General features: G+C 41.5%; 2 protein-coding genes across 2 annotated transcripts in view; one reads left to right on the forward strand and one right to left on the reverse strand.

Moving 5' to 3' along the window:
- Positions 1-384: 384 nt before the first annotated feature.
- LOC104069388 (aldose reductase-like) lies at positions 385-8,796 on the forward strand (the record flags this gene model as incomplete). The annotated part of the gene is made up of 9 exons (XM_009583355.1): positions 385-552; positions 1,625-1,741; positions 2,460-2,537; positions 3,427-3,549; positions 5,288-5,394; positions 5,596-5,677; positions 7,345-7,428; positions 8,334-8,416; positions 8,754-8,796. Coding segments are annotated over 9 exons (885 nt in total), but the record flags the coding sequence as incomplete, so codon positions are not given.
- A 3,726-nt stretch (positions 8,797-12,522) lies between these two features.
- LOC104072478 (caldesmon-like) overlaps positions 12,523-24,903 on the reverse strand; it is a gene marked incomplete at its 5' end in the record, with an annotated part of 31,168 nt that continues 18,787 nt past the window's right edge. Inside the window, 7 exon segments of the mRNA XM_009583356.1 lie at positions 12,523-12,551; positions 14,200-14,233; positions 14,559-14,642; positions 17,259-17,354; positions 18,334-18,471; positions 20,767-20,845; positions 20,937-20,980. Coding sequence (XP_009581651.1) covers positions 12,523-12,551; positions 14,200-14,233; positions 14,559-14,642; positions 17,259-17,354; positions 18,334-18,471; positions 20,767-20,845; positions 20,937-20,980 — 504 coding nt within the window.

A 24,903-nucleotide genomic window follows, 5' to 3' on the forward strand; every position in this document is an offset into this window, starting at 1 on the left:
TTGCAGCTCGCAGCCCCGGGATGAGGTCGCTGGCTGATGGGAGCCCTGCGCCACGGAACTGCCTTCGTGGGGACGGGTTTGGGGAAGGTAAACTGTCAAAACTGCTTGGGCAACACTGGGGGCAAAATAAGGGGAAATGATGCTGGGCGTTACGCTGCTGGAAATGGCAGAGTCCAAATGTCTCGCAGAAATCGACTCCTTTCTGCTCTATTCCCTTTCCCTGCAAAAACGCTGTTTGCCTGGGCAGTTGAAACTCAGTTTAAATGCAGGTGACGAGGAAACTCCAGCAGCAGCTGGAAAGAGAAACTTTGCGGAGCTGTCGCAACAATGAGTGCTGGCAGAAGGCCGTGGAAGAGCTCATGGTTTGGTAATGTTTGTTTTCAGGCTCCTCCAAGAAAGGTGGAAGAAGTGGTGAAGTTTGCTATTGATGCAGGCTACCGCCTCTTCGACTGTGCCTATTTCTACCAGAATGAAAATGAAATAGGGAATGCAATCCAGCAGAAGATCAAGGAGGGGGCTGTGAAACGGGAAGACCTCTTCATTGTCACTAAGGTACAAGGATGCAGGATTACTGGGGCATTTAGCTATTCTCAAAGAGAAACTCTCGTTCCATCTGTAAAGTAACGTAAGGACTTACTCCCTTCTACGATATTAATTTCATTGTTGTCTCATTGTGTGCTATAAATTCCATCCTTTATTTGCAATTTGGACTGAGCTTTACCTACGGAACCATTGACAACTTTGGAAAGATAGCTGGCTGTTGCTGATCTAATAATTTTCTTGCATCTATTAAGTCACTTAATTATACTGAAGGTTCATTTGCATGCACCCTAGAAAGATCAGAAAAAAAAGGCAAGACAGATGTCTGAATTCAGAGGTGCTGTGCTACTTAATGGTTTGCAAGACATTTGAAAATGGTGTCATGTACAAAATGTAAGTCTGAAAGAGAATAGAAATTAAAGTATGGGACTTAAGTCTGAAGTATTTTCTGTGTATTTACTCCGATTTCTTCATCTCATCTACTTGTCTCAGCAATGCCCTTTACCAAAATGTGAGAACACTTCAACTAAAGAACTTATGACTTGGGGTTTTCATCAACAAAACCAGAAAACATTGAGCATAACTAAACTTTTCCACATACTCTTCGTTTTTGTTAAAGAACAGGTTTTAACTTGAATAATACTTGCAAGTTCTTCTACTTAAACGACTTGAATTTTCATTTCAAAAATGAAGTAAAATTGACAACAGTTCTCACTGTGGCCAGTTAAAAGTGACGGAAGGAGAGTAGCTATGAGCTGCTCAAGACTCAAAATTTAGGCTGAAAACAAATAAAATTCTAACACTAACAGCTTTTCTGTGTCCGATACACATGGCAGAGTGTTATATTTAGTTCTGAGAATCTCTTTTCGTAAATAGGAACACTGATTGTCCACCTTCACTACTGACTCCCTTATTTGTGGTACGTTTGTCCTACCTGACTGTTAAAATATTGGCATCCATTCAGTGTGCTCTGGGTAGGTGGGGAGGGAGTTGTCTTCCCAGACCGCCAAGGGAGAAGCTTCTGTCTCCTGGTCTGGACTGTGGAAGCTGTAGAGTCACGGTTGGGCTTGGTTTCTTCCCACAGTTGTGGAACACGTTTCACGAGAGGTCCTTGGTTAAGGTAGCGTGCAAGAAGAGCCTCGCTGCACTGCAACTGGACTACCTTGACCTCTACCTGATACACTTCCCTATGGGATTTAAGGTAGTCCTGCTCTACATTCCTCTTCTCCTTACCTGGCTAGAAACATGGCATATTGTCTTATCTATGCTGTGACCATCTTCATTATGCAGTGGTTCATTTGGCTCTTAGCTGAACCTGGTGGTAGCAAGCATTCAGTCACTAACTAGGTAGTGGTATGTTTTAGCACATGGGTCTAGCTTTCCACACCTGTTGGAGCAAGATAGTTGTAGGTACAACCACTGCTAATGAGACCCCTGGGACTTCAGGGAAACTGTAACCAACACACGATGGTGCAGTTTGGGATCGTGGCCTTCTGCTGGGCCCCGGGACAGTGTCAACGCCTCAGGTTTTGGAGGTGTTGGCTTGATCTGGAGTAACCAACAGGGAAAAATTAAGCACAGCGCAGAACGAACGTGCTTCTTTTTTTCCCCAGTCTACACCTCTGTAAAATAAATAAAACCTCTAGAATAAAGGCGTGTCTGTTCCCTTCTCTCTAGATCTGCCTAAATTACTCACATAATTGCTACTAATCCCCACTCTTTGTATGCAGGGATTGATTTGTAGAAATACGGCCTTCGTCCAAAAGAGAATACTGATGAACATGCATAATTTTTAGTTATGCGATATGTTTAAATAACCTGCTAAGTTGCTGCCTATAATTTCAGTCAGAAGTGCTAGTAAACAGTAGGAAATTAAACACTTTTAAAAAGTCTATGTATTATCTGCCTTGAAATAACAGGCTGGTGAAAAACTGCATCCTGTGGATGACAATGGTATGAGTATCCCCAGTGATACCGATTTTCTGGACACATGGGAGGTAAGTTAATGTTTTCTCTTTTGAGAGGTGTCAGCACTAAAGATGGAGCAGAGATCTGCGTGCATGATGAAATTAAAGGATAGGTTTGGGTACAGAGGGTAGTCACACAAAATTGTACTTCATGACCAGAACGAGCAGAGCTGCTGCTACCCCTTGTTTTGAGGAGCAAGAGGGGATGTCTTTAATAAGACTGAAGAGTAGGAAACTATCAGCACTGTAGGTTCTGTCACTAAAATAATATTTGAATATGCACAATGGTAGAATTGAAGCGTAGATTAATCCAGGCGTGGCTGTTAATTTACTGGGTGTTTCATACAGATAGGGAATTCTTACACTTTTCGGTGTTGGGCATCAACACCTCAGGCTGTCCTTCCATCCTCCTTTCCTTGTGGACTGAGAGGATTCAGGGTCTGCTCCTGCACCTGCACCTCTGTGATGCTGCAACTCTGGGAATTAATAGTTTTCTCCACAGTAGCAGATTACAGTTGCAAGGAAGTATTCTGAGGTAACTGAGTTTAAGCTAACATCCTCCCTGCTGTGTTCTGCCGACTCGGAGGTAGTGTGCTGGCATAGGAGGAGGTGGAGGGGTCTCCCTTGGTTTTTTAGCTCTGGTGAAATGACCCCAAAAGAAGACAAAGCAAAAGATTTTGCTTCCCATTACAAAACGGTTGGCCAAGCTGTTCTTCTTATATTACTTTCCCATCTGCAATGGGACATAAAGCATACAGATAATACAAGGTGCAAAGATTTTTTTTTTTTTTTTTGAGATACTATTATTTAATCTAGTGTGGGTTGTTTGTTGGTTTGTCACTAGCTTTAGGGAAATAGAATAGTGTAGTTGACAGTAATACCACCTTGTAAATACACATTGGTTGTCCTTACCCATTAGGCCATGGAAGAGCTGGTGGATGCTGGTCTGGTAAAAGCCATTGGTATCTGCAACTTTAACCATGAGCAGATCGAAAGAATCTTGAACAAGCCAGGTCTAAAATACAAGCCAGTAAATAACCAGGTAAGATTTTTATTTCCATTGATGTCAACTAACCTTGGAATATTCCTAAATATGTTCTTGCTACACTTCAGCTCTAAAACTGCCTTCCGCCACGACCTTTAAGTAGTTTTGGTGCCATGGAAAGATCTTGCAAAGCACTAGGTATCGCTGGTTGTCTGAAAGTCCCTTCAAGTCAGTACTGCCTGCAATATGCAAGGCTTTGGTATGGTGTGAGTGTTGATGGGTTTTAGCTGACAGGGATCTCAACAGACTTGTGTGTATATAATGCAGTGGAGATTTGAGAGCAATACCATACAAAACAGCATGGATTATTCCTATCACAGTAATATGAAACAGATGAAAATATTTCCTTTTTAGACATTGGAAAAAAGTGAAAATATCCATTACCTTGTATAAGACCTTGCAACTTCCTGCCACACGTCCTCTTTCACGCTCCCAGTGTCACAGCCCAAGTTGCCACAGGCCACTTCTGCCAGCCCTGGGATAACCAGCAAAATCCCCACTGCGAGCTACTGCACAGGCATGGGAATGTACAGGGATGCTCCAACTCATTCACTGGACTTACTTTTCAACATAAAATAAATCATTTCACTAAACTTCATTATAAAAAGGAGGGTTGAAGTCTACAGTTATATAACAAATTTTCACCACATACCTCATGAATGAAATCACAGGACAGGAGGGGCATCAGGACCTTCTGACTTTCTTCCATGTGCAACTTCTTTGCACTTGGCTGAGGGTGCTGAATGCCCATCTCTGCTGGCTTGGGAATATCCGGGGAAATCCCCACACCGGGTCCCGTGCAGACGTGGTGCTGCCTGTGCTGCTGTGCTGTGGTGCTGGGCTTGGGGCTAGCGTGTGGACTGGCCAGGCTTAGCACAAGGGGGACATAGGACTTAGAAAAATTTTATCGAGGGTTATAAAGTTCTGGTGGGGATGGACCCAACTACCCCCATATTAAAAGCTGCACCAACTTCGACACTTTAAAGAACTGCAGGCCTTGACTCCAGTTTGCTTCTCCATGGGTGTGCCTGTGCCACACACTGTCATTACAGTAGTTGCCTAGTCTAGCTCAGGTCTAAATAAACTACTGTACATGGATTTCATGTCACCATGCCTGGTAGCAAAGCTGTAGCATTTAGAAATGGCTGGTATATGCATGGTGCTACGTTATGCAGCGTAGACATAGCCCTGTGGTCATACTATGGCGTGTGGCAAGTTGAGCTGCATCCCCGTGTAGGCTCCTGTTATTTCCAGTTAAAGGACGTCTTGCCGGAGTGGCTGGTCTCAACATGATCTGAGCTAACCTATGGAAGTTCCTCTCCCCAGATGTCTTCAGGAGTTGGGGAGACTCCTTGAGGAGAAGTTGGGTGACCCGGAGCAGAAACTAAACCTCAGGTATTCTGAGCTGCCCCTCTGAAGATGCAGTCCTGCTCCCCAGAAGTCCAGGAAGACTGATTTCCCCGATTCCTGATACAGATAGCACTTTCACTCTTCTCATCTATTTCTCACTATCTTTGTGTAATATGTAGCATGAGGAAGCCCTATTCTCTGTGCCAGGCCTCTAGACATTGCTGTGACATGAATAACTTTTTTATAAGATAGATTTTAATCATGATATTGGGAGTCTTTTCTTCACATTTTCACATCTTCACACCCAAGAATTAAAGTGTTAGTTATGCCCTGAAGCTCAGTGCAATCTGCCTCTGTGTCAACCACCGTGTTTCTGTGCTTGCAGATCGAATGTCATCCGTACCTAACCCAGGAAAAGTTGATCAAGTACTGTAAATCCAAAGGGATTGCTGTGACTGCTTACAGCCCCCTTGGGTCTCCTAACCGTCCATGGTAAGAAAGCATTGCAGCCTTTCTGTGTACAGAACAATACATTTGCAACTTGAATCTTTGAGGCAAATGATGTAAATAATGCAGGTATAATGAGAAAAGCACTGTTGCTTTGTTGCAGATTATTTCACACAAAATGCCAGGCTTCCCACAGGGAAGCTGATACCTTTCTACTATCAATATCCTGGCTTTTGTTTTTAATAGGGCCAAGCCAGGGGACCCTGTGCTGCTGGATGATCCCAAGATTAAAGAGATTGCAGTTAGACATCATAAAACCCCTGCCCAGGTAAGTGGGGTTGTCAGGCCAACTGTTCCTCCTCAGACGTTTTTACAGGCTGGTGGCCAGTCTTAGCAGATGCTGCCTTCTCTAAAGGTACAGTATAATGGTGTTGAACTGCACTTGACTCTTCATACTGCCCCAGTTCTTACCAGCACTCATACGAATTATCAGGTATTTTCTAAGAGAACTTGAGTGCTGAGCTTTGGGGGAGCTGATCAGCAGTGGTACGTGCTGACTTCAGGTGTCCCCCTTCCTAGAGAGATTTCTTCTGCTCCCAGAGAGAAGAGCTTGCTCCCTGAGAACCCCTTTCCTCTGAGGTTTACACAAATCATCAAGCCAACTTGTTACTCCTTTCTCCAGCTAAGTTAGCCAAGTTATTCTTCAGAGAAGCCCTGTAATTTGCAGACGTATTTGATTGCTCCCTGTTTGCTCATGTTCACAAAGAATCATTGAAAGCTGCGTGATTATTCAAGATGAAAATTTTTCTCTATCAGTTGCTAGTCGCACAAATGAGTTCTTGCGCAGGGTCTGCAGAAACTGCACTTCAAACAATCCACATGTTCACAGGCAATCAACCATAGTCATATTTTAAGACAGGCAGAGCAGGACAAAAAACTGTATGCAACAGTCCTCTTTTGAGGTGAGAAAACTTTTAAAATCTATAAATATGTTTTTCCTTTTAAGGACTTCAAAAAGCTTAACCTAGGTAAGATACTTACCTGTGAGCCCAAAATAATCTGCAGTATCATTATGCTCATTTGGTCTGAGCACCCATAGAACGCAAGACAGAACCATCATCATTTTTCTCCCCCCTCCTACCCTAAATGAAAACAAAACAAATCCTGGAGAAGCTAGGATGTAGAAACAACATAGGCCAGAAACCATTATAGCTGTCAGTAGACTGCAAGCAAATGCTGGCACATTATCCTGGTTTCAGCTGGGATAGAGTTAACTTTCTTCCTAGTAGCTGGCATAGTGCTGTGTTTTGGATTTAGTATGAGAAGAATGTTGATGACACACTGATGTTTTAGTTGTTGCTAAGTGGTGCTTATGTAGACAAGGACTTTTCAGCTTCCCATGCTCTGCCAGGTGCACAAGAAGCTGGGAGGGGGCACAGCCAGGACAGCTGACCCAAACTAACCAAAGGGATATTCCATACCATATAACATCATGCTCAGAATATAAACTGGGAGGAGTTGGCCGGGGAGCAGCGATTGCTGCTCGGGGACTGGCTGGGCATCGGTCAGTGGGTGGAGAGCAGCTGCATCACTTGTTTTTCCTGGGTTTTGTTCCCCTCTCTCTCGTCGTTTTCCTCTTCATTTCAATTTATTATTATTGTTGCTGTTACTATTTTATTTCAAGTATTAAACTGTTCTTCTCTCAATCCACGAGTTTTCTTACTTCTACCCTTTCAATTCTCTCCCCCATCCCACTGGGGGGAAGGGTGAGCGAGCAGCTGTGTGGTGCTTAGTTGCCGACTGGGGTTAAACCACAACACACATCAAACTCCTGTATGCAAACCAGTAGAATCTTCCAAATAGTAAACATGGTTGTAGAAAGAGAAATTGGTTTGTGCACGAAAAAACAAAAAAGGTAAGAGAGAACACAAAATGCATTTGAACAGATTTCTTGGTACCCCTGTGTTCATGCTCCTCCTTACCCTCCTCTCCTAGGTTCTGATCCGGTTTCTTATCCAAAGAGACGTGATTGTCATTCCCAAGTCTGACAAACCACAGCATATTGAGGAAAACATCAAGGTGAAGTTTCCATTGGGACTGCTGCCACCTTTTTACACAGGATAAGCCCCCACACCCATATCTCCTCCATGTTTCCAAGCAGCACCTGAGAGGCATTGGAAGGGGAGTGCAGAGATGTAAAGATTGGGGCTCAGCACTACCTAACCATCCACACTTGTTCTCTAGGGAACATTTGTCCCATTTTGTTCCTGTCAAGAGAGAAATGGGTTACACCAGGGTGGTCCAAGCTCTGCTGCCCTGGAAGGGGAGTCCCAGCTTTGAACTTGCCCTCTGGGAGATGCTTAATGAGCCCCTCTTTAGGGTGTAAAGGAACAAACTGTAAACACCAGACCCATTATGGTTTATGTCTCACTTTGAGGCTGTGGTGCCCCTTGGCAGGGAGGTTCAGCTGGATGTTTGCTCATAAGGCCTGGCATCTTAGATGATATCTCTGTGTTACTTTCAATTCATGCTGCTACATTTTGGACTTATTTCTCCTGTGAACCACTAGCAAGAATTCTTAGATGATTGATTAACTATTTGCAGTTGGTACCCAGTAGTCCTCTGTTGTAGCAGAAATATTTATTGCTGGTTCCAGTAATTGTGATGGATCAAGTAATCCATCCCTAGCACCTTAAGTTTTCTGTCTGTGCATGACAACACAAACTGCAGTGGTGTTTGCACTCAACCACCCGGAACTATAAGACACTGCTATGAACAGCGCCTTAGAGAGAAAAGGACTATCTTGATTACTTCAAGGGCAAATTGGTATTTGGCTGAGAAATAAGAGGATTTCTTAAGCATGCTTAGTGTGGATGCAGTATGTTCCTACCTCAAGTCATAAATGCATAAAGCACGCTTAGTAGCTAACTACTCATGAACCTATGTAAAAAGGGGCTTACATTTTTTTTTTTCCCCCCTGCTAGGTGTTTGACTTTGAACTGTCTGAAAAGGAGATGGATGTCATCCTCAGCTTTAACAGGAACTGGAGGGCAGTTCCAGTGCTCCCGTATGTTCCTTATTATCCTCTAGGCCTATCTCTATATGTATTTTCATCCGCCATATCTTGAAAACCTACATGACCACAACCAGGTAGAGCTCATATCTTAACGCCTGGACCTCAGGCAATGAAACATGTCCTGGAACTGACATCAGGAGGGTGATTCATTCAGGGCATTCCCTTCAGCATCTTGGTGTTGCACGTGCTTGTTCACAAGCCTGTGTTCAAATTAATGACAGCAGCAAAACTTGAGTACATTGGCGGTAGGGGAGGGAGACTGCAGTAGGGAAATGCTGCTGAAGATACTTTCTACAATACTTAAATAACCAGTTCTTTCTCTTCTCAGAGCTGTCAATCACAAGGACTACCCATTCAAAGCAGAATATTAATACCAGCGGTTTCTGCGAGACGTCCGTGTAACTCCTTCCAGATTAGAAGACGTACGCTGTAGCTTAGTCTTGATGAGTTCTTCTGTACTTGACAATCATTAAGAGCAGTTACTTGTCCTCCTTTTTTAGGAGGAGACCACTAGCTGGTATAAAAATGCATCAATAGGGATGGGTCTTTTGTTATGATGATTAACAGAAATCTGGTTTTGATTAGTAGTAAAAAGACAACGTCTCTTCATTTCCTTTTTTCCTTGTCTTCCTTAATTAAAGACATGTTTAACAAAAAACTTTGGTTGGTTACAAGATTTTTTATATGTTATTTCCAGTGCGGTCAGTCATACTGGCTCATGAATTGCTGTCAAGGAATGCTGTCTTTAATTACTTTGCTTTTTACATAGTTGTGATTTTTATAGTGTGAATCTCTAATGCTTTAATATTTTATATGAATAAAGTTTGAATAACAACAAAACTTAATCAGTGTAGTGCTTAAATTGTTTCATACAATAAGTTATAAAACATGCCTGAAGTCTGGTTTTTTTTAAATTTTAATACAGATAGAAATGAGCTTTTGTAATTCCTGTACAAGGACAATACATAGAGACTACTTTGTGGCTTATGCATCAAAGAGGATCGTGCTCTAGCTAGAACCTAAAGAACAAAGTTGTACCTATTACTCCACGTAGCCCTCCCTCCGGACAACTAGAAATTGAACTCTTGTGTGATAAGAGGTGAAAAGTTGAAGACAGCATCATATGCAGTGATAATACACATCAAAATACACCCAGCCAAACATAAGGGCTACCTAAAAAATCAGACTGACTTGCTCTGGAAATCTCAAACACAAATTAGATTTTTGCACCTCTGCTGGCAGCATTCAGAACAATATATCCAGACAAGGGTTGGCTTTATCTAAGGAAAACATAGAAAAACTTTTCTTTAAAAACACAAAAGCAAACCCTCAGGTAGACTTACAATTGCTTTAAGGTATTTTCAGATGGGTAATGCAAAGGCAGGCTTGAAAAAGGCTGTTTTGTGGCATTCTGCACACTGACAAGAGAAAGTCTGTCTCGGACGCCGAGTGAGCTGCAGGAAAGCATGACCAGAAGCTAAGGTGACAATCTGGTATCATCTGAAAAATCATCACCTCATCATGGTATTGAAACACCAAAAAAACTTGCAGCACTGCTGACTCAGCCACCAGGATCTGTCTTTGGCAAATTCTGCCAGGAGGTGATGCCAGCTGGTGGGAACAAACCATGACTGCACCACTTTACAGTATTTCCTACAAGTAAAACTGAAGCGTGCCCAGCACGCTTCCACCCTCTCAGAAAAGGCAATAACCAGGAGCAAAAGAAACTTACCTACATCAAGAAGGAAAAGCCTCACTTCAGCAAAGATTGCAGAGGAACGTAGCAAGGTAGTTGGTCAGTACAAGGCAGGAGAACAGGCACGCTTGCAAGCGTACAAGCTCTTTTCAGGTTAAATTAGGCAGCATCAGATTATTTCTCCCCCAGCGGTTCCGAAAGCTGCAGCCTTCCCAGTGCTTCCCGTGGAGCTGGCAGCAGGCTGGGGGGCCTCTTTCAGATGACCATGACCTGGTCAAAGCAGGGCGTTAACATGCTGTGCTGCCGTTAGAGAAAAAATGAAAGGGATAGGAGGACAACAGGAAAGCCAGCAGCTCCCCCAATCATCCAAGCCTGGAAGCACATCCCACCGAGGCAGACAGAAGAAATACGACGGCTCTCACACCGAGAACATTTTTCAAAGCAGGAAAGCAGACAGCTATGCTGCTAGGTCAGAACCTACTTCATTGAGCACGCTGACTTCTGGATGATGCACAGCTCCTGTCTTGTACTGATAGGCATGACAATTAAGATTTTTTTTTTTCCTCAAGAATAAGTAGGTTAAAGCTGCTGATTTTACGACTTGGCTGTCTGGTGTAGGATAGTACACCAGGAGAGACATTCTTTGAGGTTCTTTGCAACGATACCTTATTTTACACGGCCTTAGCATGATTCCTATCCCAGTTACAACAACTGGCTTGTACCTACTCATTAACAAACACGGGGCTGCTGATGGAAATACTCCATTTATTGTGGATGCAGTTTCAGAATACATTGTTTGAACAAATAATTTTTATTGCAGCTATCGGATGTATTTGAAAGACTCAGAGGAGTGTTTACAAAACCCCCAAACAAAAAACATGACAACTCATAGACAATGTCAGGCACAGTTTCACCCCCTACAGATAACTACGTGCATCTCTATATGTAAACAAGATGTTTCAGCCAAGCGAGGGAGCTCATCTTTGGGTTGAAATATAACATTATTCTCCTTTAGGAAGAAGTCAGATGCTGTAAGAGATGGAAGTGGTGAAAAGGGAGATCCTGGTAGTTCCGATGCACAACAAAGCTGTTAACAACGTGCTGAGGGGCTAGTTCAGTTGCTCAGTTTATGCCACCCATACACTGTAGGATGTAAATGCTAAACTGTATGGCATGTAAATTCAAACCAAGCTGACGTCTTATAGCCATGTGTTTACTATATACAAATGAAAACATCTGTAATGTAAATAAGATATTCGGGAGTGAGAGTTAAGAAGAAGCACTATAAAGATAGAGGTTTACTTCATTTTAGGTGGACTTAGTGTACGGCACTGATGGATGGCAAGATTTAGTGTACAGTCATTTGAAACAAGCTCCAACGGTGTTTAGGTTTTTTTTCTTTTTAATTATGGTAGTTTTATATAAATTAAACTACAATGTTTTATACAAGTGACCTATTTTTGACCCTCTATAACCTTACCTTTTCCTCTTTTAAAAACTATACTTTCTTTTTAATTACCCATTACTGGGCAACTGACATTTAAAATTTTTTAATACTTATCTTACCATACCTCTAATGGCAATTATGAAATTTTACTATAGAAAAGTGTGTGATTTTGTCTTTATTTTTTTAAGCTGTGATATTGGCTAATTATGTATGTTTATTACTAAATATAATACTCTAGCACGTATTAAAGCATTCTACCATTAGTAGTGCCTTTAGGCTAAACTTTTTAAAGCTATGTGTGTATATATTCTAAATTGCATTCAATTACTAGTCACTAACAACAAAAAGAAATATCAGTACCGCTGTCAGCTAACATAATCATCCAAATTTAGGTATTAACTTAAACTAGAATGGAAAAATTGATACTTAAAAAAAGTATAAAACAAAAAAATTAAAACACGTTATTGATGCAGTATTTCTCATGACATGGGCAACTTACAGAAAATATTACATTGTCAACTAAAGATATTTCTTCCATGCCTTAGTCTAAAGTGCAGAAAGAAAGACTTCTGTATTACAAAAGTAACCATTGTTTTTATAGGTTTACTGCACACCTTTCTTAAGCAATTTCACTTTACGTGCATTTTGGATTGACCTCTTATGCCAGTTGAAATCACTGTTCAGATACATAGTTATTTAGGACTATCAGTAGGAGAGTCTATATATTTCACAGCATGGGTTTCTTCAGGAATAAAGGCTCTTGTGCAAAGGCAGTACTATTATGATGAATGTCTAGACTGATTATTAAATACAGTGCTAATATACATGGTTTTAACTGGGATAATGCAAAAAGACATTTTGGTAAATAAACATAAATATAAAAAGAACAATTTAGCACTTTTTCCTTTTTTTTTTTTCCCCCCAACTGATTGGTCCAGCGTCTTTAGTGGCCTTCTACGGTTCTTTCTCAAATTGTCTCAAACCTGCTGAGAAAGAGAAAGATTAAAGATGGCTTGGAATAACCCAACCGTATCTCTAAAATAGAGAAGGCGTGGCTCTAGATTAACACACAGCACGTAAGAAGGCAGGACACAAGCTGGACGCTGCTGTGCTTGTGTACTGGGATTGCTCAGAGGTGGTCTCCAAGAGGACAAGCAGGATTTCGCCTCTCTTGCCTCTGACAGCCCCGGGAAGCAGCTCAGGGAGAGCTCAGGAGCTTCCCACCCAGAAATGCAGGGGGTGCTGCACCCAGCGCTCTCCCCAGCCACACATGGGTGGCTGCACGCTAAGGCAGGCTGTGCTGCAGTGCTTGGTGCACGCTCTCCGAGCCCACGGCAAGACTGAAAGCCGGCTCCTGAGAGCCTCCTCCTGCGACCCCTCTGCTGAAGCCCTCATCTCACCCAGCCTTAGAGGAGGGGCTCGGCCGTGTCCGAACCACTCAGCGGGGTCTGCTCCCATAGGCAACGATGCGTGACTGCTAACGCCTTCCATGGGAGCAGAGCAGCGCTACCGCTGAGCAAGCCTGAAAACCCCTCTCCTAACAGCTCGGTTTGAAAAAAGATAGGAGGAGGAGGAAGACAATTCCAGTTTGCATGACTCTAAACTGATAAGAAAAGTTCACAGGCATACATATGAATGTGAAGAAAAATGTGTGCACATATTAATGTGTAGAAAACCAAAAGTTTTTCTATATTTGATCATTTCATTCCTAGTGAAGAGTCAAGGGACGTTGCAAGACATCTTAAAGCTATTAAATTGATCAGTGAATTTCCATTCTTCCCCACTGGTCCTTAGGCCCATATTTCCTTTAATTGGTTTTATTTGGAGTGTTTCAGATTAAAATAAAAATTTAAAAAGTGCACAAAAGCTAGGAGGGGAATTTTGCTGATTTCTTTCCATACAACTAGGTTGTGTTTCCCAAACCACTAGTTTCAAAATGACAGTAGTAGGACTCTTTTTGCCTTGAGAAGACACCAATGCACAGCTCCAGAAAAAGCAGTGCTGCTGTTGAGTGCATTTGAACTCCATTCCAGTCTGGGTATGCAGGAGCACATGAGACTCACAACCAGCCAGAGGAGTCATTTTTTAAAATCAACACTGCTGAATTTTCATCAGGCTTCCCTATTACCCAGTGGCAGTGTTTAAAATCAGACGCAGGGCTCATTCTCAGTAGCACTGAAATCTTCCATTTCTGCTCAAATAATGCTGCGGCAACAGCCTCACTTTTTGGGTTTCCCCTCTTCGCTCATGGAAGGCAGCCTTTGAAAGAGCCTTTCCCAGATGCCTTGCATTTGCTGTAGTTAGTTAAATGACCATCCCATTCCTCGGACCTCACACAGTTTAATGACGCTCTCCAGCTACAGCAAACATGCTACGCGTGTCACTCCAACAAGGCTTTGCAAACATGGCCAGAGCACTGCTAGTCCTCAGTCCTCCTAGAAAGATGATTCAGGCTTATTTCTCAAACACTCATGTTTTGATGACATTGCAATGGAGCTTGTGAAAGGTAAAGGCAAAAAGAGGGTTTTTTTTTTCATTAACAGACGTAGAATTTTAAAACTCAGATATGCCTGTAGGAAAACGTGGCAAAGTTTCTATTTAATATGCAGGTGTATTATTAGAATTACTTACCATTAGTCTCTGATTTTTTCCCCATAGCCGATACCTGTTTGAAGAAGTAATAACCCATTATTAAAGTTGAATATGGGAAAACATAGCTATTTATAACAGGGAGAAAAATCAACTCCATGCAAAGGACAGATTTCCATACGCACAACAACTCTGCCAAATAGGAATATAAAAGTTACATGCTGCCCATGGCTTTCTGTGCCTCACTGTACTTTCTCTTACAGATGAAAAGGCAGGTTAGTAACAAAAGGCATGTGGAGGCCTAGTTCCAACTAACTGAGCATGTAAAGGCGAACAGCACCTTCCCCCTAGAAAGCCTCCCACAGAGATATTATCCTTTTAACAATGCACTGAAGTGTTACCTTAGAAGAAGAAGAAGAAGGTTTTTCAACTGACTGCTTCTCCCAGAGATTACGTTTGCCGGATACATCTCCTGGTTTTAAATCCTGTATTTTTAAATTAATGTCAGAGAACAGAAACCAACATTAGTTCAGGTTTATTTTAATTTAGTAGAGGAAAAGTTAAAATGCATCTTCCTCGTAAGAAAAGTTGAGGAGCATCCACCGGGGTAAATATTACATTGTCTATCAATTAAAAAGCTATTCAGAATGACACTTCACATAATCACTCCACACATATACATGCTTTGCGACAAAAATCAATCCTGCTGCATCTATTTAGTATTGCACAGACTGGCCATAACTTATTACTTTCATCCTAGGGAGTACAGTGAAAAGTTACTGCATCACCGGGTTTTTGAGAAGGACAATTCCAATTTTTGCAGAAAAAAAGATTTTTTCAGAAACAGTATTTCTACTAGGGAGGAATTCAAAAGTAGCTTGTCTCAGGTATTTTAGATCAGAATCAAAATATTTCATTAAAAAAAACTGTAAAAAATAATAGAGTAGGACTTCTAATACAACAGAAAAGCAGATCCTCCTCTGCATTCTTAAATACAGGCTTCAGGATTTAACACTGTAGTCCTTCATATCTATTTGAATTTCCATTGCATCCTTTAAAACCTTAGCATGTACCAATCAGTAGCCTGGCAGAAAAAAACAACTGAGGTAAAGTAATTAAAAAATAGTAATATTCTCTGAAAATGAATGTATATGGAGACACTAAGCCAAACTCGGTAAAAACGTCAAGCTGCTTCTTGGGGAAAAGCAGGGCTACAAATCAGCACGATGTATGTTAGGCTAGTAGCAATGCTAGCTTAAGGTCAGATGGATTGGTATCTACCTCTGTGGTTGGCAAACAAAAGACTCTTGAAACAACGACATAAGTACTCTCCCTTTCAAAAAGTGTTCAAGTCCTGCACAGGTTTCCAGAATCTTGTTCTTGCCATTCATAGATAGGTAGTTTTCTGCACATAAGAATTTCTAACTTGGGATAGAAAAATGCCCAGTGATGAATGGAAATATGATTTCTGCAAGAGGTATTTGCACCCAACAGAGATGCTCTAGAACTGATCATAATTTACAGCCAAAGAGGACTGTGGATAGTTAAGACTTTAAGCCAATTCTGTACCTCAAAAAGCGAGTTCAGCAGTAACAGAGGAAGGAAGAAAACAGCAAAATTGCAGTGGACCTTATCACAAAACTACTTGCAGTGGACATTATCACAAAACCACTTCGATAATTCTGAAATCATTTGGGATCTGTGATTTAGGTTCACCATGAAACTAATTGAGATCTTTGCTCCCTCTACTTTTAATTGAATGTTGTTCCAAAAACCACAAGAATCTTGATGGTCACAAAAGCTTCAAAGAATTCTTTATTTTGGTGGAATGTGATGGGGGCAGGAAGTTACTTGCTGACTAAGAAATTCTAGGTTTCCCTTTGATTTATCCTGGTAAAAAAAGTAAAAATCACACATTACAGATGTATATCATTCCTCATAGTCAATTATAAACAGGTTTACCTGACCACCTTAGCAAACAGACCCCCAAAGAAGAATAGGAGGAGGGCAGGTTCCTTCAAGCAGAGATATTGAAAGAAGAAAGAGCAATCTATTGAGAAAGAGGGAAATGAAGACACAGATAGAAACAGTTGGCTGAGGGGAAAACAAGAGGTTAGTTTTACATTATCTAGAAGATGCAACTTAAAAGAAAGAGAGGAAAATCTGGAGGCAGATTCTGTGCCGGTTTTCAGCGGTTGTGATTAAATACAGTGACCGCAATGACTTCTTTTGGTTTTATATCCATGTCCATAAGGACACAATCTCCACGTGACGACCAGTAAATACTGACATTAGGGACAACGCTGCAAATTTCAAGCTCCTCTTTGGGAAAGATAGGAGTGTGACTTGAGAAAGCATTTGTAAGGCTGCACCTTTCATAAAGGGCAAGCGGACTGGCAGAAAAACGCTACACAAAGATATGGGAAGAAACCAGTTCTTTAATAAAATCCCGAAGTTGAATCATTAACACCACGAGTGATGCCCTACCATTCTCCAATAGGGACACCTACAGCTCCAGTTCCTCATCTCTACCCTTCCCCACCCCAAATTACCTGTTTCTGCTCCTTCCCACATCCATACTGCTGCTTCCCACACTCCCAGCTTATTACTTTGATAGCATTTTCTGCTCTGATTCTTGCTGAAGCAGTGGGCATGCTAAAGGGCCTTCATTAGAAATGACATTTAGGCTCTTAAAGGATTAAAATATTTCAGTTGTGTTTAAAAATATACTTGGAAGATTTTTACAGGGCAAGGGCGAAAGCACAAGTGTTTCATGCAAGGTCTATGGCTGGTAATTTCTAAATTAATGGTAGGCCTTTCACAGGTGGTAAATTAATGTCCTTCTCTACCAGAGAAGTGCTTCTCTGAACACTGCCTTTTTAGAGCACCCCTAAGCTTTAAGGTGAGAACTGCCCTGTTTTATCCCCACCTTTTCTGACTACCCAGGAGTCAGCAGCCAGAGGGCCTCTCTGAGCTTGCAAGAGAGGACATGCAGCCAGGTTTATCCAAAGACCATCAGCTGGTTGAGGAAGCACCATCACCACCTCCGCCCCAGGAAAGAACCCACCTACTGAGGGTATGGTTGTTGCAGGTTTACTCACAGAAGGTTTTGGAGCAGGTGATTTGTTGCTCTCTGGGGTCTTGGTTAACCACTCGTTGATACGACTGGAGACACCAACCTTCAGTCCAGCAGTTTCCTGCAAAATAATAAAATCTAATCAGAAGACTTTCAGAATAGCTTTTGCTATGTTTTCCACGGTTTAGATTTAAAAACAAAGCCAAGCCTGAGTTCAAAATAGAGGTCCTCACTGAGACTATGGCTAGCTAAGAGTCATCCTGTGTGCTCTGAAGATATTGTCCCTATGAACTACACAGTACTACTACCCTCTAGTTTTCAATAATGATAAATGGGGGCTGACAAAATCATTTCCACTTTAGTGCTAACCCAGGAATAAATGTTAGACATACATCTGCTGCTTCTGTCATAACCCCAAACTCCAAGGAGAAAAAAATATTTAGCCTGAAAGAAGAAGAGACACAAGTCTGTCTACATTTTTTTTTGTTAAACTAAAATTTTTCAAAAAGCACATAATAGAGGACTTAAGTGGCCTAAAATTTCAATCATTAAAATAAAACTTTAAAAGGTTAAAATAAATTACTGAAATTTCATGGCTATTAATAACCCCCCTCAATCCATAGCTCAGTTTTTTGGCTATGATGAATGCTCATCAACTCACACCAATTTACAGAAAGGAAATGTTGCCTTAAGGTTTTACGTAGAAAAGATAAAGGTCTCACAAATGCTTCTATGCATTATCTATAAAACATCATCATTATCTTGCCTATTTAATCCTCCTCTGCCCCCCGAAAGAATCTTTTCCAACACAAAGAATTTCTTTGTACTCCACTTGAACTACCCAGATATATTTGTCTAAGATATCTGATGTGGCTCTGGAATGCCTCATAACTTAGCTCAGTATGTCACTAAATTCTTCCTTTATACTCCATATTGCAGCCACACAATTTTGTGGGTTTCTGAGGACCTCAGGATCCTTTGGGATGTTCTTCACCAGTGATGTCAACAGGAGCAGCCAGGCTTACTCATAGGAACATGAATGGCAAGGTCAGGTCCATAACATAATTCTTTATAATCACTATGTAAAATTAAAGACATACCTTATTTGGTGTTCCTGTCCCAGAGGGTGATGAAAAAACATTCCCTTTCTCCCACATGCTCTTGATATTACGGACACCCTCAGCTGGAACAGGAAGGTCGGAGGCTGCTGGCTTAGCTGGTCTTGCAGCCTTTGTGCCCTGCAGAAGAATTGAAGCCAGTTGGTGTTTGGCATTAAAAGCTGGAATTGCGGGGTGGTTTGACTCTGGGGCAGTGCTGGGGAATGCAGCAGCTGTAAGTAGTTCTAGCGATGATCATGCAAAGATGGAAAGGAGTACCCAGCTCAAGAGATGCCACTGAGACTCTCCCCCTTCTGATGTGCAGTTGCACCCTTGACACGACTGCCTATGAAAACTGCAATCACTTAGATTTTTCCATTTGTTACATTTCTAAAGCTCATGGAAAACCACAGCTCTGCACATAACTCCTCGAAGGCTTTCATTTGTCCTCCTTCAAGTCTCAGCACCTGCATCCTGGAAGCATGGCTCGTTCAGGGACACAGCTAAGGAAATCCTTATGTGGAGGCAGGGGAGAAAAGCTGCTCTGTCATTCAGTATCAGACTCTGCTCCATCTGTCCCAGACAACTTAACCTCACAACTTGGGATTCCAGGGGTAAATTTCAGCAATTACAGTATATTTGGAATGAGGTGTTTTTTTAAAGAGTGGTGGGTTGGGGGACTGCGGGGGTTTTTGGCAGTGTATCTTTTGCATGGTTACCAAAAATGCTGGACCAAACTCCTCCTGTTCCTTCTTTTCAAAATTCTTGTACATTTTACATAACACAAATTTGCCGAGAATAGGAACCTGTATGAGCTGAGGCTTTGCCTCTCTAGTTGCAAAGCAAGTCATATTTGACAACTTTTGGAAAAATCAGAAACTCAGCAAAGGAATAATTTCAGATCAGATGGGAGCTGTATATAGCTGTGAAGCTGCACTGCCTGCCCCTTGCTGTAGGGTTATGCTTTTTAATATCTAAATGCAGCATAAAGACTCAGGACCTTAGCACAGCCCTACTGAAAATACTGGAGAACCTAATATAAGTTGATGGGTGGGCTGGTCCAGTGTTTATGGGTTGGTAAACCTTGACTTCATTATTACATAAATTTCTTATAACAGATGGAGCTGTAGCTCCAACCCATCCACTCTCTTTAAGGAGTTTAACATCAAACCCCAGCGCCAAATTAAAGCCCTTGGTCACTCTAGGGTGGTTATGTCTCATCCAGAAGAGGCACAGAGTGAAGCAGGAGGACAGAAGCTGTACCCTCCTCTTTCGATGACATAGGGACTATTGGGTGCCATGCTGACATTCATCTCTAATGGAGGGGTCTGAGCTACCTTCAGAATGACATACGTGCTGGAGGCAAGCCTGAGCCTTCAGCACTGTCATGCATGAGGTTTTTTCGTCAGGAACTGACACACAGTATAAAACTCTTCAGCACTGACAGGCTTCCTAGCAGAAAGATTAAATGGGCAGCAGTCACAGAAAAAAGCCTTTGTTAATTGATCTTTAATTACTAAAGTGTCCTTTAAGTTAAAGTATAATAAAGCCTAACCGATTGATACCTTAACAGAATACCATGCTTAGACTCCATATATGAACGAGAGGAGAAAAAAAATCCAGCAGGGAATGAAGAAGTGATGCACCTTAATCACAGCTATCAAGATAATATCCCTTTTTATACTATTCTATTCCCATGACACTTGCCAACCCAGTCCAGTTGGCCTGCTATATTAACTAGTAGCTTTCACATTGCATGTACTCACTGATTTATAAAAACAGGGAAAAAACCAAACAAAAACAAACCAAACAAACAAACAAACAAAAAAACACCGAACACATATTTTTTCTTGGACTATGAAAAGAAAAAGCCCTCAATTCTGGCTTCAAGGCACCTTATTAGCCACTAGTTGTCAAAATCACCTGAGGTCAAATTCTGCGTTTTATTTTGATTGTTTTTCCTTTGTCACTACTTAACTCCCTAGTTCACTAAAATGTCTGTCTTTGCCAAGGAATTTCATTCTGAAGTGGCAGCCAGCAACACAGGCCCAGTTCCTTGCTCTCCTAAATAAGCTGCTAAGTCAGCTTTGCTCAGGATGACTATCAGCTCTCTGCTGATAGTACCCTCAGCAGCCAAGAAGAGAACGCGACTGTCACTCCAGAGATGCTGACTGAGTCCTTCAAGAGCTACTCCAAGCTTACAAAGCAGACAGAATAAATTGTAGCATGAAAGGGAAGACAGGAATCTGAGGTTTTGTTTAGATATATATCTAGTTGTTGGTTATAGGTGTGCCTCAACCATTTTGTTCTTGAAGTCACATTAAAAAAGAGTTTGCGACCAAAAAACCCTGCAATTCTTGAACAGGAAAACATAGGCTGATTGAAGTCCCAAAAGCCATTAGTAACTAGAGCCATCGTGACCTGGAATTAACTTACCTCAATTGCACTAGTGTATTGCTCAAGTCTACTGTCAATCTTTGAGACAACTGCTGTCGTGTGGGTGGGTTTCATACCACTGTAGGAAGTAGAAAAAAGAGAGAAAGAAATTATTATTCCCTCCAATTAAACACTGCTGTTTTGACTGAACCTACTGTTTTAAGCTTTACCTCTTCTGAGCGGATTTGTTCAAAAATTCTGCTCGCTCCTCTATCTAGAAAAGAGAGAAAAAAGAGCTGTAAGTTAATAAAAAGGCAGCCTGTACAAGGCCAGGCTAAAATGTCAAAAGGTCAGTCTGAAAAAGATGCATTCCAACAGAAATCACCACAGACACACACATAGCTTTTATAGTTAGGAGCCTATTATGCTACAGATTCGTAAGGGTGGATATATTTTCTGCATTAATGTTTGCATCCTGCATATTCAGTGCCTCATTTGTTACAAGAGAATAAACCACCAATACAGAAAGGAGAAAAGGGAAGAAGTTTATCTTATGAAAGGGGTTGATATTCACAAAATCTATGTCAAATTTCCTCATATCTTCCACATAAGAGCAAGTATGTATCTCTTGAGACAGACAGCAAATTTAATTTCTGAGTTGAGACATCAGACTAGGCCAGGTTTGGAGCTCAGCCACGTACCCTATCTCATGCATGTTTTTGCAGGACACTGACAATTTAATTTGAGCTCTAAGAAACCAATCAGATTGTACTCTGCTCATGTTCAGCAAATATCTACCAGCTGTTATTATACAAACTCATATCTTACATTTCATCATTATTTTCTACTCTATGTGTAGAAAAATATTGCAATGTTTTCAGGAAAAAGAATCATGAAGGTCTCATAAGACTTATGCCAAATCTCTCAATAATTTGAAAGCAAAAAGACTCCATCCCTGAATAAAGTTTTAAAACATTTCACAATATTTGCATTCTGGGTCAAGAAATACTTTAATCAACTTCCGCATGTCTCTTCCATATTGCATTGTTCCACTTCTTGTCCCAGGCTCTACAGTTTTACTTAAGAGTAAAATATACACAGACAGCTCCAGGGGATAGAAATGACTATTAATCAGCCCGGCTGGATTCCTGTGGATTCCCCCGTCTCAGTATGGGTTGTCCATTTTCAAGTTACTTTAACAGTGAGTGCTGTGGCATTCATGCCTTCAAAATAAGGCAATGACAGCCATTCCTTTAAATGGTTCTCCTCGGTGCCCTTAGCATCCAGGCTGTACCAGAATACTAAATCCCACAGCAGTCCCATCAAAGGACATGCATATTTTATTTCTCAAGCCCATACAAGCAAAAACTCAGGCAGTTCACTTCAGTGCAGAATTTGCCAAACAAGCTCACTGGAGGAACTCCAGCTAGCATCAGTCCAGCTCAAAGGCACCTCTATAAAAACATACACCATTTAGAGAGTAATTTACATTAACAGTTTAGTTGCCAATGTATGATCTAAATACAGTCCTGAGTGGAAAGATGGGCTTTGCTCGGATATGTACCAACTGTTCCGACGCAGTGTTGTCACAAGGTGGCAGCCATACACCAGGCAGGAGCTGCAGAGCCCCGCACACCCACACGGGTCCGCAGCTGCCGCTCTCCCTCTGCCAGCCCCAGCAGTTTACAACTCAGTTTCACCCAGAGGAAATACAGTCGGCATTGCCGTAAAACGAGCAAGTAAATTATTTGGTTTAAAGTGACTACGCAGATCTACGATGGTAACTTAAAATATGTCACCTCTCCTCAATTACGGTACGGTAGGAGAAGTTTCCCACAACGCTGATTTCTGGGTCATAACCAGCAGTGCATCAGAACGGTGAGTTACACCACCAGGAGACGCTGGTTTCTCCCATGCTCTGCATGAACAGGTAGTTCCCCGACTGCACCAATAAGTGAAACCCTGGCTGGCAGCAAGGACGAACAATATGGACTATCTCAAAGAACCAGGACTCAAGGTAACCATCTAATAGTTCATTTACAGCATTTTCTAGTTCAGATCAACTGAGATTCCACTTGAAATCTTACAAAAGGTACAGATCTTAAAAGATGCTTAGAAGATGCTAACAGTAGACTCTCTATGGTCTTCCTGTGTTCAGAAAGGAGAGATGTTTCTACGCAGCACGAAAACCTGGCGGTGGTAGTCACTGGTGTAAGAGGGGGATAGGTTGGGGGAAGACGGACATGTATTCTTGGGGCTGTAGTAAAAAGACATGGGGTCATTCTTTATCCGCTGGAAACAGCGGTTCTCAGAGCACTTGCTGTGGTATAAGGAATAAGTCCGGGATTGTTCAGAATAGGAAGGTGAGGAAGCAAATGAGAAAATAAATTAAACAGGAAAGCAGAGTTAGGAAGCGACCCTCAGAGCTGAACATGGTCCTCTTCCCGAGGAAGCAGGTGTCTTTTGTGGATGGATAACACATTCTCTGCACATTTATAAGAGAATTTGCTCTAGAGCATCTTCCTTAAAACACAGCATGCATGGAACAGAAGCATACATTGAATACACTTAGAACACCTCTATACACATGTGTATTCAACATATAGGTCAAATACATTTAGACTGCACAGCAACACCTAAAGGTCATTTATCCACTGCACACCACACAAACTCCATGCAAAGAATTTAAAATGTTTGGCACATACAGTAAACAGTATTACAAAATAGATCTGTAAGAGAATAGGCAAAGCAAGGTGGTTAGCACAAAATGCAAGATATTTCCTCAATTTGAGACCAGGAAATAAGAATAATCTTTTTGCTGCATTCATTTAAACAGGATCTTGTTAAATAGCTTGGACTACGTTTTGTCACCATGGAATACTTTCCAAAGCCTCTGACACAGAACACACACGTACTCCAAAAAGTCAACCTGCCAGCCTCTAATTAAATTATGACCGGAGAGAAAGAACACAGGATCTCAGGTTGCATCTCTCCCACCTAACCTCAGTTGCTTGAAAGTTAAGCATTTAGTCAAAATTACTCATTTTGGTTCCCTCTATAGTCAGTGGAGAGGCAGAGGACCTCACCTCACCCTAGGAAAGGTGGGATTGCTTGTCCACTGAGGGTGGCTCTCGCTCTTTCCATTAACTACCAAAGAAGCTTAGATTAGATAACAAAATGCTTAGATGGACACCTACCCTTCTGCTGGTAAAGTCGGATGAAATGAAAGCAATGGACATAAATCAAAACCATGCGGAGTCTCACACCTGATTAGGGCCTTACTCAACAGGGTCAGCACATACAAATGGCAAGGAATAAATTAAGCAAGATGTTATACAGAGATATATGTATGCATTTATCCACATTCAATATTATACAGATGTTTTGGTCGCTGATTGGGCAAGAAATGTCTTGCCTATTAAAAATGCAGTTCAAGCGTGAGTGTCAAAGTGCACTGTCTTCCATCTGTACATTCTCCAAGAACAGAAACAGAATGGAAGAGGAATGAGTTAACACACAATTGGAGCCAATGACTTGGGAAATATAAAACATCTAGATATTCCCAGTAAAACTTTTTTCATACAAAGGTATTAAATGATTCTTAGGAATTTTAAACTGTGTATTAGATATTATGCGACAGAAAGTGTTGTAAACTGATGTATAGAAAAACTCTTCTCAAAAAACGGGTCAAGGAGGAAGAGGAATAAGAAATGCATGCAGAAAACAGAAATCCCTGTATTATAATTTTGCCTCATATCCAACAGATGGAAGAACCTAGTGGAAATCCATTTTGAGTGCTAGTCCCTGGGAGTAAAGTGGCTTCTCCTTAACCTCCCTGAGTGGCTCACGCGCTCTTTTGCTTCATTAAGCACAGTTAGGCTTTTTCCTGCTGTCAGCAGCACCTGTGCAGACTGCATCAATTTACTCCAGTTTACCTGCCAGACTCGAGTGCTGCCATCAGCATCAAAGATGGGGGAAAAACAAATGTCACAAATCCTGTTCTTACCACTCTATCTTCCCTCTGCTGTATGAGTAGCTCAGCTAGGAAGAACTGATTGTGTGGAGTCTAATTCTTTCCAGTCACTGCTCCAGCTGTCAGGTATTGAGAGAAATAATGAGATAGGACAAGACAGGTCTTTAAGAAAAGAAAAAAAAAAAAATCTCAAGCCCTGAAAAGTCCTATCTTCTGGCTTAGCT

The sequence above is a fragment of the Fulmarus glacialis genome, unplaced genomic scaffold (assembly GCF_000690835.1).
Source record: "Fulmarus glacialis isolate BGI_N327 unplaced genomic scaffold, ASM69083v1 scaffold26488, whole genome shotgun sequence".
Lineage (NCBI taxonomy): Eukaryota > Metazoa > Chordata > Aves > Procellariiformes > Procellariidae > Fulmarus > Fulmarus glacialis.